This window comes from Aristolochia californica, unplaced genomic scaffold (assembly GCF_029961685.1).
Source record: "Aristolochia californica isolate CCGP_79_NKW_82.1479 unplaced genomic scaffold, dmAriCali1.0.hap1 SCAF_1, whole genome shotgun sequence".
Lineage (NCBI taxonomy): Eukaryota > Viridiplantae > Streptophyta > Magnoliopsida > Piperales > Aristolochiaceae > Aristolochia > Aristolochia californica.
This window is the reverse complement of record NW_027181770.1, coordinates 47,012,563-47,029,406: the sequence shown is the minus strand read 5'-3', so window position 1 is coordinate 47,029,406 and position 16,844 is coordinate 47,012,563. Positions and strand designations below refer to the sequence as shown.

The window sequence follows — 16,844 nt, the reverse complement described above, 5'->3', positions numbered from 1 at the left end:
CACTGTATCTGCCGTATATCCACGGTGAAGATTCAGCTTGATTAGATGAAAAAATTCTTCCTCAAATGGGCTCAGAAGGGATAAGTGGGATGTTGGCCTCTAAAGGATGAGAAGAAAGAATGAACGAAGTCTCTCGCGCTCAATTTCTCCGCTGATTTTCTTCTTTTCTGTTTCCGTTTTTAATTCCTGCGTGCTCAATTTCTCCGCTGATTTTCTTCTTTTCTGTTTCCTTTTTAATTCCTGCGTGAATTATAAAATCATTAAATAAAAATGACAAAAGTAAAAAAACACAAGTTTTGTGGTTCTCGTGAAAATGAGAAAATTGTTTAAAACTACCCTGGCCCTCTGGGACAGTGGAGTGACGGCGACAGAAGTTGCTCAACAAAAATCAAGAGACTGTAGTGTACAATACTGCGTAGAGAGAGGAAAATGGGTTTGTCTTTAAACCCTGTAGCTGAATTTGTGAGGGCTTTTGGGTCGGGAAGAGATGGACGGTGACAGTGGATGCGGGAACTTCCGCTTGTTCTGGGATTTGCAGAGACCCTATTCCTGCTGATGACAAGGTGGAAGCAGCCGGCAAGGATGGAGCAGTTGAAGTGGACGACGAGGATGAAGACGACGAGCATGTCGTTTCTGTTGCTGGTTCTTTGATACCGCTCAAAGAGCAAATTGAGAAAGACAAGGTTTCCATTTCCTTTCGTTTCTCTTTATTTTAGTGTATGGTTTCTGCTTGGTGTTAACTCATTTCTTCATTTTCCTAGGAAAAGATGAAGAAATGAAAGAAGGCGGATATCTCATTTTTGAAAGATGTGTTGTGCAGGATGATGAGAGTTTGGTGAGATGGAAAGAGAAGCTTCTGGGCTGTCTGAGGACAATTTGATAAATGATCGGGTTGCCAAGTTTCTGTTTTGGAATACGTTCATTTCCTTCTCTACTTATTGATATCTAGGGCCAAGACATAAACACAAGAGATAAAAGGAAATGAGAGAAGAGAGAAATTCTAGCTCTTTGGAGAAAAGAAAAGGAAGAGGAAAAGAGATAGAAGTGTATGGATGAATCTGAACCAAGAGGAAGAGGTTTGAATGCTCTAACCGTTGTATTTATAGTTGTATAAAGATGTTTTTAATGATTATAATGCCATTAGAGTTATATGCTTCAAAAGGAAAAAGATATATAAGATAACATACACTAGTTTGCATAATTATAATTCTATGTTATTTTTATGAAAGTTCTCTTTATTTACTAGTCATGCTACTCTTACATATGTAGGTGTCTTTTAATATCTCCCTCAAGGTGGTGTTTGTAATTTCATTTTGCCAATAATTTTGGTCAAGAAACTTGTGTGCTTGAAAAAGAAATTTTGATTTTGTATTACTTGAAAAAGAAAATTTGATTACCTTGCTTTGATTCATCTTCTTTTTGTTCACACCTTGGCTGTAGTTTTCATCTTGTCTCCTCCTTAGTTGGATATTCTAGTCACATAAAACTGGATTACCAAAACACGTGGGATTCTTCATTGTTGGTTACTTTTGTCTTGTACTTTTTCTTTTATTTCTCCCCCTCAAACTGGAAATCTCTTTGTTCTTTACCCAAAGACCCAACTTGCACAATATAATGGTGAGAGAAGAAAAATTACTCCTAGCCAAACGACAAAGCTCCATACACAGTCAAAATAGTCATAGTATGAAACATACTCCGCTCAATTTCAGTGGCAGAAAAAACAACCCAACCTTAAGAAACAATAAAGAGACTACTCACTTTTTAAGGGTCGCTCAAACACAAATCACCTATTGGGTGAATAATAAAAGACTTGACTTAAGTTGGATGTTGGGCACACTCATATATTTTTAGGGAGTGGGTCTATAGGCATTGATCTGAAGTGATTTTATTAAACACAAATTGAAAAAAAAATACTTTTGATGAGTAAGGTGCAAATAAAAATATATTAGCTTTCATACTTCAAATGGAATAAGGCACATAATGCAACTCTTCATACTTCCAATTTAGGAGGCGTTTTTAGACTAATAGATGGATAAAAAGTGCCCAAGTTCAAATCAAGAGGGAGATAAAAATATAATTCCTCTATTAACATGATGATCAACAAAACTTTTAAAAAAACTAATAAGGAAGTTTTGAGATGAAATGTAATTATGGAAACTTTCTAAAAATAGACTTCTCAAATAAGGCAATTACTTTTTAACACAGCTTGACCAATTTATAAAGAAAATATTCAAGAGATAATTCTAGAATAGGGAAGATTTAGGACACTTATTTGAAATTTAGAATTAGGAAACAAAACTTTCTAGATAAAAAATTTTTGACTTTGTCAAAAAAAAAAAAAAACTAAACTCATAATGGGAAAAACTTCTCTTAAGAAAACTAATGTAATGTGAAATCGAACAAAATAAACTTTTAAGAAAAGAAAAGTACTCAAGTTGGTAACTCGAACGAAATTAGTAATTCAAAAAGTGAAGCAAAAAATTCGGCTTAAATTTGGATCTTCACATGCAACAGGATAGCAGCATAACCTTTGATTCTTCTAATGTGGATATCTCTCTCTAGAAATATCGGATTGAGAAACGGTATATTGGGATAGAAAGTAGACTCACATAGCTCCTCTGTAATGTTGGTACAAACCGTTTAGGAAGTTGAGGTTTTCTGCTGCTACACGAAACTTTTCTATTGTTTGACCTTTGCTATTCAAATATTGATTTATCTTTCTAGAAAAAAATCTGATTTTAACGATTTTTTTTAGTTGGAAACTAGACTCAAAGATTTTTCCAACGGTATATAATTTGTTATAGGAAACATATGGTAAGAGAGTAAAAATCTAATGAAAAATAGGAATTGGGAAAAAAAGATTTAAGGAAAAACAAGAAACTCTTTTTTTTTCTTCTTTTCCTCCCTTTTTCCTCCATCTTTTTCTCCTTTTCCATCTTAGATCTTTGCCCGCTCTAATATCATGTTGATTTCTAGGGCCAAGACAAACACGAGATCTCAAGAAAAGGAAATAAGAGAAAAATTTTACCTCTTGGGAGAGAGGAGAGAAGAAACCAAGAGAGAGAAGGAAAGGGAAAAGAGAGAGAGGTGTATGGACGAATTTGAGCCAAGAGGAAGAAGATTGAGTGATCTACCACATGCCTTGAGATTATATTTATAGTTGTGTGAAGGTGTTTACAATGATTATAATGTCCTTAGGGCGACATGTTTCAAAAACCAAAAGACATAAGAGGACATACACCAGCTTGCATAATTACAAATTTATGCCATCTTTATGAAAATTCTCCTTATTTTCTAGCAATGTAACCCCTACACACGTGGTTGTTTTTTGACATTACTCTTTTATCTTTCTCCCAATTTTTGTCCCATTTTGTTTCATTACAGATTTTGTAGACAAAATGGAGCCCGAAGTTATGATCCAGTCCATAGGAAACGTGATTGAAGATTCAGTGGAGATAAATACTCAGCTACCTGTTGAAGACAACCAGAGCCCTCTTCTTTTTATTCTCAAGGAAGGGTCACATTATTATCTCTAGTTGACATTCACCATGATGCATAACATTGTCTCGTCTGAGGTACAGCAACCCTGTCTGGAAAGGTGGTCTTCAAGGTACAATTTAAAAGTTCAAAACTTTGGGTTTGCTTTGAAAGATGTTTACTGCAATAGGATCGATTGTTGTGTAAATATTTCTTTTTTGTTTCTGAGCTGTCTGCAATATTCTTATGTGGGACTTCTGATAATCAACTACAGTTAAGTCATGATAGACTGATAATCTATTGTAGATCTCAGACCTCTGGGTGGTAGTGGTCTTTCTTTTAGTCGATGCCATCTACAATCAATATCTCCATCCTGGAGCTATGACTGGTTTATTGTCAGCACACACAAATAAGAGCGAATTGCCTTGTATTTAAATTCAAGATGCTATTATATTTTCGATTATGTGGAATGTAGAAAGATGTTGATTTCAAATGGATGGTCCTATTTTATGGCTGAGGGAAGCCAAGTTCCTACTGATACCTCTTTCAGACCATTCAAAAAATCAATGCACCTGTAAAAATTGTACTCTGAAAGTTAAACGTGATTTAGTGATCTCTTTTGCTGATCAGAGAGTGGTCTCCACATACTAATTATCACAGACATATGTTGCATTCAAGGATAAAGCTGAATGGGTATATTTACTTATGCATAGAGTTTCTTGAGGTATTGCTTTTGTGGTTCTGATGGAGTTCTTGTGAGCAGGTAAGCAACCTGCTGAGGCTAGAAGGCTATGCCAGAAGATGTTGAAGCAAGATACAGGTGATATGAAGAAATTTTTATACTTGTATAGTCCGTCAAAGCAAAGAAAAGGGTGAGACACTGGTGTAATATGAAGTTTTTGCTGCTCTTCCTTGTGCATGGTAGCAGTCTTAATTTGCAATTAGTGTCTTTAGTTACATACTGATCCATATTAAAGTTGGTGGCTGGTCTTTTTGTTCTGCTAACCTAGTTGCATACCCTGCTGCCCAAATATGATCAGAAACATTATCCCTTGATTTTGGATTATGGTCTTTCATTGCCTTCAACTGGGGGTCTAATCTAGCAGTGGCTTTTGTGAAAGTAATTTTATGATCTCAATTATTATGATTCATTTTTTAAATCTTTTTGGACCCCAGTTGATCAAAGCAGAGGGATGTTGGATACATTTGCCTCCCAGAGAGACCCATGTCCATTTCATGGATGAGGAGACAAGTCCCGTTTGGTGTGTTTGCGAAGGAATTTACTTGGCAAAGCTTAAGGTAGATGCTGCCTGTATATACTGTTAGGTTCTTTCCATGGTTCTGCCTGTCAGTTCATTTTGGTGTGGACCTGATGCTTATTCTTAACACATACTATACTTTATGTATGGTGTATTTCGAGCAAGTGATGTAATTATTTTCCCAAACAATGAGCTTAACTTTATTACTGTTTACTGCAGTTTGAAGGTGATGATAGAAGATGCCATCTGGAGCTTGACTACTCCTTTAAGATCAAGAATTTGACGCACAGAGAAGACCTGCTTGCTCGAAAGGTTTATACCGCCAACAGTGAATTCATGATTTATACTGAAATTTTGTATAGATTGTAGTACAATGTGCTTAAACTTTACAATTGCTTTTTTTAAAGTCCTACAGCTTGTGTCCAGGCCATCGGCTGCTAAATTTTTGTTTAATTATTCAGATATTTATGAAGTGCCTCAATGAATTTGCAGTATCCTGCGGCTTTCAATGAAAAGGAAATTTCATTTACACCTGGGCTACTTCCATGATCTTTACTCTTTCTAAGGACGAAGCAAAATGGGCACATGACCATAGCAAACAGCAAAAATCCAATTACATGAGCAAGATAAGGATCTTGGACGCAAAAACAAACATAAGAGCATGTTACAGCCAACATCATTCTTTCCGGAGATCAATTCCGGCCTTCTTTGCAACTGCATCCAATCCATTTTTTTCAATGGTCTTCAAAGCTTTGGTGGACAAGCGCAGCTTAAGAAACCGCTTCCCAGCCTCCCACCAGATTTTCTTGTACTGCAAGTTCACAAACTGCAGCTTCTTTGTTTTGTGATTGGAATGCGAAACCTTGTTTGCCCTGTTTGATTTCTTTCCGGTGAATGGGCATACTCGACCTGACCAGGTGCCACACAGTTTGTAAGTTCGCAGAAAATAATCAACATCTGAAGGAGAGATCAGAGGCATAACTTCCCATTTTTTCCCCAACGGAAAAGACACAAGACTGCCCTTGTGGTTTAACCAGGACTAATTGGTTAATCCTACCTCTGATATTAACCAAAGATAATGAGGAAGCAGTCGCTTCAAATGAATAGAAACGATTTTTCTGTTCTTGCCAGAACAGAAACGAAAGCGCAATCAATGAACTAAATCAAAATGCACTTAGGAAAACAAAAATAATGCTCAACAATCAACAATAACTATCATTCCGATGTCCACGCAAAAGCATTCCGGAGCACCCAATAAAATTTTCGCGGCATGCTCTAAAGGAGAGCAGAAATCCTTGGAGAGCAAAGCGACAAAAACCAAATTCACAAATCACAAAAGTAATGAGAAAGTGAGATATTACGTGCAAGTGGCTGAACGACAGTCGGCCTAGACGGGAGGGTCTTCGGAAGACGACTGAAGCCGAAATCGTGAGAAATCTTCAGGCCTCCTAGTTGGGACGTTACAAAGCTGAGGTCGGAAACCTTGGCCGTGAGAGAGGCAGAGTTGTGAGAAACCCTGGAGGAGCCCAGAGATCTGCGACTAGCTTCTGCTCTACGGAAGGAGAGGACCAAGTTGCCCAGTACAGATGCTGCCATTGCAGTGTTTCCGTTTTTCACTGGGAAAAATTATGGAGAAGATAAGATCGAGGAGCCTTTGAACGAAATGAACAACGGTCGATGGAGGAGAAAACAACCCTGCAATGATTTCTGAAACCTAACAATCAGAAGCTTGTGAGAGGCCCTTATTATGAATTATATTTTTTAATAAAAAATTCAGATTATAGATCGCAAAAGAGAAAAACTGAGGACGAAAATATTTTTAATAAGATTTTGTTTTCCTATGAGGCTCTTATATTTTCGCATATTATGGAGAAGACAAGGGCAATGAGCCTTCAAACAAAAATAAACTAGCTTTTGTGGAAAATAAAATAATTACGAAATTTTTATTTTTATTACTTTTTCATTAAAAAATTTCTTATTGAAAAAATTATCTTTGACTAGTCTTGTGTTTTTAATGATCACAGGAAACAACAAAAAAAATTATTTATAGTATTTATGTTTATACTAAAAATAACATAAAATAAAAAAACACGATCAAGAACCATTTTAGTATTGTTGGTTTATCTTTGTAGTTTCAAGTTGGAGTAATAGAAAAAAAAATATTGTTAGTGTAAAAAGTGTGAATAATGTAGACAAAGCGAAAAGGGGAATAGAGAGAAAAAGAGGAAGAAGAAAAAAAGGAGGCAAAACTTTGAATGAGTTGTGATGGGTGTTGTTGTGCATGAGCCCAATGTTATTTATTAGCTTTTAAGTCATAAATTATAGAAATAAAAAATATTCTTCTTACATAGAAAACATTTATTTTCTTATAACTCTTATTCTACTTTGCTTTTGAATATAAAAATTTGTATGTAGACTAAATCAAACATGTTGAACAAGATAGTGTCATAATATAAATTATCCGGTCTTGTAAAATAACCAAAAATACCCCTAAGCTGATTTTCTCACTCTCTCCCTCAAGTTGAAGCATATATATCCATGAGGCCCAACATGTCATAGAAGTTCACGAATTCACATTTCCCTAATGCCGTGGTGAAAACATTTCTAAGTTGATCTGCCAACCAAACATAGGGAGTGATCACATCTTTCTTCATCACAATATCTCTGACAAAATGGCTATCCACCTCTATGTGTTTTGTTCTCTCATAAAAATTGGATTGCTAACAATAAATATAGCAGCTTAGTTATCACAAAACATAGTCGTGACTTCATTCTGATGGAAGCATAACTCCTTATAAATCGATATCACCCACATGAGCTCTCAAATAGTATATGTTATAACTCTGTATTCCGCTTCTGTACTAGATTTAGTTATCACATTCTGTTTCTCACTCTTCCAGATGATTAAGTTCCACCCAGAAAGACATAGTAGCCAATAGTTGATTTTCTATCTACCTTCGACCTAGTATAGTCTACATCAAAGAAAGCCTCAATTTTCAAGTAACCATTATTTTTAAAGAACAGACATTTCCCTAGTGGTCCCTTGAAATATCTCAAGATCCTTTGAGCTGCATAGAGATGAATCTTCCATGAGCTATTCCATAATTGGCTTACTATACTCGCTGCAAAAAATATATTCAAGCGCGCAACTGTGGCATATATAAGCTTCCCAACCAATCTCTTGTACAATGTTTTATCATTCAATTCTACACTTTGGTCATCGTGTAGATTGAGTCCAACGTCCATCAGAGTATCTACCAGTTTAGCTCCCAATAATCCACACTCATGTAGCATATCAGTATACTTTCTTTGAGATAACACTAGTCCTTTGCTTCTTGCAACTTCGACACCCAAAAAATATTTTAATGCCCACTAGTCAATGGTTTGGAAGTGAGTAGCAAATAGTCTTTTAACTTCTTTAATTCCAAAGGTATCACTACTAGATAATATAATACCATCCACAAATAGAAGTTAAACTATGATCTTCAAAGGCCTTTTCATGACAAACAATGAATGATCGTAGTGGCTCCTAGAGAAGCTCATAGCCATCACTACTAGGCTAAAAATTTCAAATCAAACATGAGGGTTTTGTTTTAGGCCATAGATTGTTTTGTTGAGTCTACATAACTTGTGCACCTCTCCCTAAGCAACATACCTCGGAAGTTGCTCCATATAAACTTCTTCTTCAAGAACACCATACAGAAAGGCATTCTTTATGTCTAACTATCATAAAGGCCAACCCTAAGTAACAACAATAGATACCAGAATACATACTAAAGACAGTTGAGCAACTATAGAGAAAGTTTCAAGTACATCTACACCATAAGTTTGTGTGTATCTTTTGGCTACCAGACGAGCTTTATACCTCTCAACCGAGCCATCAACTTTGTATTTGACTGACAACGGCTAGACAATACACCCAACAGACCGATCTGTTAGGTGTAAAAAGCTACCGCCTACTAAAGTGGACTGAAGCACTATGATACCCACCCGCCCATTCTTGACCGCCTCTCATGGGATTCGAACGCGGGACGTGGCGTGTCCAGCTCTGATACCATGACAGCGGCTAGCCAATACAACCCAACAGACCGATCTGTTAGGTGCGGAAAGCTACAACCTACAAGAGTGGACAAAACCACTCTAACACCCACCCCGCCCATTCTTGACCTCCTCTCACGGGATTCGAACGCGGGACGTGGCGTGCCCAACTCTGATACTATGACAATGGCTAGCCAATACACCCCAAAGACCGATCTGTTAGGTGCGGAAAGCTACCGCCTACAAGAGTGGACAGAACCACTCTGACACCCACCCCGCCCATTCTTGACCGCCTCTCACGGGATTCGAACGCATGACGTGGTGTGCCCAGCTCTAATACCATGACAACGGCTAGCAAATACAACCCAACAGACCGATCTGTTAGGTGTGGAAAGCTACCGCCTACAAGAGTGGACGGAACCACTCTAACATTGACTGTATACACCCACCTATAGCCAACCATTATAGCACCTGAAGCTAACTCACATAACAGCCTGGTTCCTCGATCTAACAAAGCAGTCATCTCAACATCTATGGCTTGTTCCCATTGTGCATCCTGCACTGAAGAAGGAATAGTGCAAGCAGAAATAGATGATGCAAAATTTCTTTAGTTGTCAAACAAATGATCATATGATACAAAATGAGACAACAAATGATGACTACCTTCCCGAATAACTTTCCTTAAAGCAATGGGTAAGTGTAGATTACTTACCTTAGGATCCTGATGTTAGGAATTAGATGCCCTAATTCAAAACTAACGAGAGCAATAATAATCGCAGAAGAAGAAAAAAAACACAAAAAAATAAAAGATTTATACAGGTTTGCCTCAAGGTGAGACTACGTCCCGTCTTTCTGTACTGCAATAATTTACAAGAGAAATCACACACACTCAAGTGTCTTTCTCTAACCTCTCTCAGCCGCAACTGATGATCCTTCTCGATGATGATAACCCTAACAACATCGCCCCCAAATATAAAGAGAAAATTAGGGCAACTGTAATACAAGTGTGAAATCCTCAAACTACCCTTAATGAAATAGCAGTCGATATATCATGGACCTGGTGGGGGTTCCACCCTTAAACCCTAGGGGAGGGGGGCTCCTTGCCCCTATCCCCCCCCCCCCTCCCCCCCCCCCCTGGCAAGCTTATCACGATGGTCAATCCACGTACCGACTCAGTGTAAGGCGTTAATTAGGCTCGACAACTTAACACCTAAGACGGAGATAAGTTATGGCCCTATATGAAAGAGGAAGTCATGGGTTGAGAGGGATGCACCTGTTGATCTTGATATACCTAGAAAGGTTTATCAACAATGGGATCTTGCGTAGGTCCAAGACAATCATCAATGGCAAGGGATTAACTGACTCGGAAACTAGGGAAGAAGATGGTAAATCAATGGAGCTAGCAGACTAAAAGATGGAGTATCTTCTAAGAATGTGACATAAGCGGATACAAATATATTTCTAGTAGATGGGCAAAAACACTTGTATACCTTTTGTGTACGAGAGTACCCAAGAAAGACACACTTAATTGCAAGAGGAGATAACTTCTCTTTGGATGATCCCAAAACATGAGTAAAACAAACACATCCAAAGACACGAGGAGATAACTGTTATCTTTGGATGATCCCAAAACACGAGTAAAATAAACACATCCAAAGACATGAGGACAAATTGAAAACAATGGAATTGAAGGCAACAAAACCTGAACGAGAATTTTACCTTCAAGGATAGATGAAGGCATCATATTGATCAAGTAGCAAGTAGTAAGTACTGCATCGCCCCTATAGTGCTTAGGAACCTCATATGCAACATCATAGTATGAGCTACTTCTAGTAGATGATAATTTTTACGCTCCATGACTCCATTTTTGTGTGGAGTAAATACACATGAGGTTTGATGAATGATTCCTTGATTTTGACAAAAAAAAATCAAACTTGTGATTCATAAAATCAAGACCATTGTCAGTGGTGAGAGCAAGAGTTGAAGAGAGAAATTTTAGGGATTAAGAGAGAGCACAAGTTTAGCTCCTCCCCCTCTCTTTCTTATTTATATAGGTGGGATGGATGCCCTAATACATAAGATTAAAAAATACTTAAACTAACCACTAATTACAGCTTGAACCCCTCACTCTCATAATTACATAGAATAGCACTCAAACTACTTCAACACCCCCCCTCAAGCTAGAGGAGAAAACATCAAATATTCCCAACTTGGAGCTGGTATCTGTGAGTGACTTTGAAACAATAGCTTTTGTGAAGATGTCTGCCATTGATTCCTTGAAGGGATACATTGAATAGATATTATTTTAGCTTGAAGTTTTTCTCGTATGAAATGATAGTCTATCTCAATATGATTGGTTCTCTCGTAAAAGGCTGGATTGGTTGCAATATAGATGCCCACCTGATTGTCATAGTGAAATTGTATAGGCTTGGCTATCTGGAACCTAAGCTCAGTCATGAATGATTTTAACCATAATAATTCACTTACTACAAGTGTTTTAGCTTGATATTCCACTTCTACACTCGATCTAGCCACTACATTTCGTTTTTTGCTTCTCTAGGTGACTAGATTGCCCCCAATAGTTGTGCAATAACCAGAGGTGGATTTTCTATCATTAGGGGACCTAGCCCAATCAGCATCAGCAAAATCTTTAATTTTTGTATGACCATGACATTTATATAGAAGCCCTTGACCTGGACTTTTCTTGAGATACCAGAGGATTCTTTCCAATGCTTTCTAATAACACTAACCGAGTAGGAAATATTAGGTCTTGTGATTGTGAGATAGATTAGCTTCCCAACGAACCATTGAAACTTACTAACATCAACATCATTACCAGTTTCTACACAACTTAACATTAGGTTCCATTGGTGTGTCCGCAAGCTTGCATCCAAGCAACCTGATGATTCCTTCAACAAATCAAGTATATTTTTCCTTTGTGGTAAGACTATACCATGTTTGAATTGAAGAACTTCAATCCCAAGAAAGTACTTGAGAAGCCCGAGGTCCTTCATTTGAAACTCCGTATTAAGGTCCTACTTTACGTGTTGAATGCCACAAAGGTCATTGCCAGTATACCATATCATCCACATATACCGCCATAAGAATGTTGCCTTCAATGAAATTTCTGGTAAACACTGAGAGATTATTAGGAATTAAACGCCCTAATTCCAAATTAACGAGAAAATAATAATAATCACAGAAAAAACAACAAGATTTATACAGGTTCGCCTCAAGGTGAGATTACATCCTATCTTAAGCCGCTGTAGTAATCCACTATGAGAATAAAATAGTTTACAAGAGAAATCGCACACTTACATGTATTTCTCTCTAACCTCTCAGGCTACAACTCGAGATGTTCCTCGGATTAAGATCATTAAACCCTAATAGCAGCGCCCCTCAATTATAAATAGAAAATTAGGGCAACCGTGATCCGCAACCAACTCTGTGTAGGGCATTAATTAGGCTCAACAACTTAATAGTGATCACTTTCACACCTCTTGATTTGTAATCACAGTGGTAAATTTATCAAACAAAGCCCGTAGAGACTGTTTCAACCCATATATTATTTTATTCAGCCGATACACTTTCTCCCCCTCAACCACATAACCAGATGATTGGCACATGTAGACTTCCTCAGAGAGTATACCAATAAAGAAAGCTTTCTTAACATCTAACTGATGTAATTCCCATTTAAAATTGGTTGCTAGAAAAATAATAACTTTGACCGAGTTCATCTTGGCAACAGGAGAAAATATTTCATCATAATCAATATTGTAAGACTGGGTATAACCTTTAGCAACCAATCGAGTCTTGTATCTAGCAACAGGGCCATCTTGATTATACTTTAGGAAGAAGAACCATTTTCACCCAACTGGCTATCTTCCTAGCAGAAGAGTGGCCAAGTGCCAAGTGGAATTGTGGTACATAGTTTGAATCCATGGCAGATTTCCACCTCAGACTAGTGAAAACCTCCTTATAGTAGGTAGGAATGGTGGAAGAAGTCACTATGAAAAAAAGACAACTCGGAGACAAACGGTGAGTGAAAACATAATGAAGATTGGGTATGAAGTGGATAGATGTCTAACAGCAGTAGAATGAGGCTCTTTACGAAGTGCAATAGGCCTAGTATCAATAGGTGGTCTATATACTACTAGAGATGAAGGAGGAGAACATACCTTAGGATCATTTGAAGACTCCACAGGTGACTGATTAGCAGGTGTAGAGAGAAGGTCTTCAGAAGGTTGGTCAATAGTTTGAAAATCATAATCCATCGAAATAAGTGGCTTTGGCATCCTTGTACATGATGAGAAAATAGGAGTGCTAGAAGAAAAATAGGGCTGATGCTAAAAAAATGAAACATTGGCTGAGATAAACATTTTCTTCAAGGACGAAGATTAACACACATAGCCTTTTTGATATTTGGAATACCCCAAGAAGATTCACTTAACTACCAGGGGAAGGAATGTTCCCTGGGGACGCTCTAAGTGATGAACAAAAGATGTCCATCCAAATACCTTATGTACAAATGAGAAGGCAACTGAATCAGGAAAGACTTTGGAGAAAGGGGAGGGGGGAAGCAGTGAGTACAACATAAGGCCAATAAAATAACATTCATAGACAACATAATAGTACGGACAACTTCTACAAGATGGCAATGTTTTCCTATTGAGGTATATAAACACATGATGATTGATGAATGATCCCATTTTCCTTGAAATTTTTTTGAAAGGGAGAGTAAAAATATGCTTTCACGTTATCTGATCGGAAGATTTTGACCTTGGTTTTAAATTGATTTTCCACCATAGCACAAAGGGAGGTGAAAATAGGGAATACCTCAGTCGTGTCCTTCGTCAAATATAATCATGCAACTCTCGAGTAATCATCCATAAATATAAAAGAATACTTAGATTGAGATATAATTGGGACATTAACATGTCCCCACACATCCAAATGAATTAAAGTAAAATGACCAGAAGCAATATTGTTTTGCCTGGGTTGAAAAACCAATCTATGGTGTTTCCCAAACTCACAAAATTCATTTGACAATTGTGAAACTGAATGAAGGGAAACTTTTTAATTTTTCTAATGAGGGATCGTCAACCTTTTATGCCATTTAGAAGTCTATTATGTTGTCATTGCTACTACTATTGTCAGTGTGGTAGGGTTCATATAGTAAAGGTCCCTTCTCTCATGGCCTCCACTAATCACTTCTTTCATCTTGATGTCTTGAAACACACAATGAAATAGACAAAAATTAACAAAAAATTTAGTCTTTTGGTCAATTGACTCACTGATATAAGACTCAACAAAAATAGAGGGACAATAAAGACATTAGAAAGTGAAAATGATGGTGAAATGTTGGATGTACCGGTACCTTGAATCCTAGTTTTATGATCCATCTGCAATGGAGAGAAAGCAATCTAAAGTGCATGGTGTCGCAGAGGTCAAATATTCAATTTTACCTATGAGGTGCTCAGAGACTCTGGAATCAATGATCTAAGGTGAATTGCTAGAGCATGAGAGAAATGAACATATACCTGTAGTAGCAATTGTGGTGGTGGTGTTGCTTTGGGAGGAAGCCATCATACTTTTAAACTTCTGAAAGAATTCATGATCCTCTTCTAATAGAGTCAATCTTCCTCTAGAGGACTCTAAGGTTGCTTCACTGTTGGTAGATGTAGTAGAGGTTGGTGCTTGATTAACCTTAAAATAAGGTTGTTTGCCATGTAGGTTCCAACAATTTTTAACTAGATGGTTGTTGAGCCCACAAAAGATACATGGCAGTTGTCTTTCCACCTCTTCCTTTACCTCTACCGGAATCATTGTTCCCTCTACCTTGGGAGAACTGATTTTTTGACTTGTTCTGGTTGATTGTTGGACTCCTTAACCAGAATCCGTAGCATGGTTGCACATACATTATTAAAAGAAGGTTTTGCAGCATAGCTAAGTACATATGACTTGGCAACATACAAGTATGGTGGTAGATTAGCAAGTCATATAGCTCAGACTAGATCTTCTCTTTTCTTTTCATGTGTGACAACATCAAGAGCATATGGTTGTGTAACCTTCCACTCTTGAGGTAGCCCTCTGAATTTGGTAAAGTACTCATGAAGATTGTCTTTATGCGTTATGTTGCACATCTCTTGAAAAAATGTTACAAATCTTTTGTAGACTGTCATGGGTAGAATATAATTCAATACATGTGTCTTATATTGTTTTGGCTGCCTCAAGGTCTACCTCATTGTTTGCCACATGTTCCTCCATACTATTAATCAACCAATTAATAACTAGTGTGTCTTTGGTAAGAGGGTTGATCCACATGCAAAAGTGGCTGAGTTATATGCTCAACAAGGTCTCTAGTAACTAGAATATGTTTCACACATTGGGACCAAGACAAGTAATTACTCAGGCCTTTAAGTAGAATTGTAGTAATCCTCAAGGGATCACCTTTGGTAAAAACAACATATGTAGAGGAAGATCAATTATTTGACAATTCAGACATTATGACTTATAAATGTTTTTTTTTAGAAAAACTAGCACCTTTAGGTTAACTTAGAGGAAAGAAAACACAAATTTATCAAAACTAACAAATATTTGAAGCTATGGAATGCAAAACTATGTAATGTAAAGTGATCAAATTCAACAAGTAGCAAGCAAGGAAACCAGCTAATAGATCACACAAGCATGATAGCATTTTTATTATCTTTTTTTTATTCTAAACCAAAATTCTCATCACTTAACAACCAATGGTGATTAAAAGGGGGAAAATGAACTAGGTACAGGAATGAAAACCAAAAAAAAAAAAAAAAGTAGAATTAGTGATTATTTTCCAAAACTATTCTTCAAACCATAACTTAGGGTTTTAAAAACTTATTGAGCAACCACTCCTTCAAAAAATCAGAACTTAAGGAGAACTTCAAGTGGACTTTTACCATTCCTAAGGAGGAATTTTTTAGCATAAAAATTAGATAAAACAAACAAGGAATGAAGGAAATTCATGCACACAACAAAAAAGGTGATTTCAGCCATTCAATATGAAAAAATCGAATTTTGAGGGGATAATTACGATCGAGTAAAAACAACATTGTGACTATAAAAAAATTGAATTGAATCCCTCTGTTGGAAGATGGGCCCAAGCCCACATGACCAAGGAAGGCCCACACATCCAAGTGTGTTAGAAGATGGGCTCAAACCCATAAGACCAAGGAATGCCTACAAATCCAAGATATGTGGAAGATGGGCTCAAGGCCCATATACCAAGGAAAATACCTATAGGCCTGCACAGTGATGGTAGAATGATAAATAAAAAGTCATCTCATAGAGGTGGCGTTGATGTAATTAGTTTAAGTTTCAAGGGTATTATTACAATATAATAGTTTTATTAATATATAAATTGAACTGAGGGGGAGGGTTAGGACATTAGTCCATAACCTCCTTTTTCTTTCCTATTTCTTCCTATGGGTGTCTCTCTCTTTTTCTCCATGAGCTAAATCCATGGAGTCTTGAAAATCAACATGGTATCAGAGCATTGATTTTTAGGATTCGTAGTATAGTTTTTAGGATTCTAGAAACCCATTATTTTTATTTTCTCATATTAATGCTTTTTAAATAGTTTCTGGAATTCATTTTTTTATTTTGTTGATTGTTTTCTGGAATTCATTTTTTTATTTTGTTGATCATTTTCTCCCATTGACCGATATTACACTATTGTTTTTTCTTCTTCCCGTATCCGAGTTGAGTAGAGTTGATTCGACAAAACAGCATCATACTAGCCAAATGCCAATCACAAGAAAGAGTGCATATGGGGCCATGTGAGAGACTGGCCTCCGTCCAAAAAATATGATTGTGCTTGTCATGTACTGAGATTCATCCCCCACCAAGTAGTGAACAATTGACTAAAGATACTTTCTCCACATCAAGCCATATCTGCAATGGCATCACCTCATCCCGATCGACACCGGCGATGGATCCACCCACGATTAGGTGGTGGGCAATCGCTTCTCTTCTACTAGTTCTTCCATCGACTTTCACTATTTACCGCAATGATGAAGGTTGTTATGACCTCCA

At 37.2% G+C, this 16,844-nt stretch overlaps 1 protein-coding gene and 1 pseudogene across 1 annotated transcript; one reads left to right on the top strand and one right to left on the bottom strand.

The window, feature by feature from the left end:
* Positions 1 to 611: 611 nt before the first annotated feature.
* LOC137959377 (rho GDP-dissociation inhibitor 1-like) lies at positions 612 to 5,306 on the top strand (annotated as a pseudogene).
* On the bottom strand, positions 5,179 to 6,432 carry LOC137959384 (large ribosomal subunit protein bL28c). The gene is made up of 2 exons (XM_068806782.1): positions 6,098 to 6,432; positions 5,179 to 5,645 (listed from the first exon to the last, which is right to left on the bottom strand). The coding sequence occupies exons 1-2, from the start codon at positions 6,330 to 6,332 to the stop codon at positions 5,413 to 5,415; spliced, it is 468 nt and encodes a 155-aa protein (XP_068662883.1). The 5' UTR covers positions 6,333 to 6,432; the 3' UTR covers positions 5,179 to 5,412.
* Between the last annotated feature and the right edge of the window lie 10,412 nt (positions 6,433 to 16,844).

Excerpts from the sequence above, each read along its gene's own strand:
- LOC137959384 (XM_068806782.1), bottom strand. The coding sequence starts at position 6,332 with ATGGCAGCATCTGTACTGGGCAACTTGGTCCTCTCCTTCCGTAGAGCA. Across the intron at positions 5,646-6,097 it reads TGTCGTTCAGCCACTTGCAC|GTCGAGTATGCCCATTCACC; the intron begins GTAATATCTCAC and ends GCACCTGGTCAG.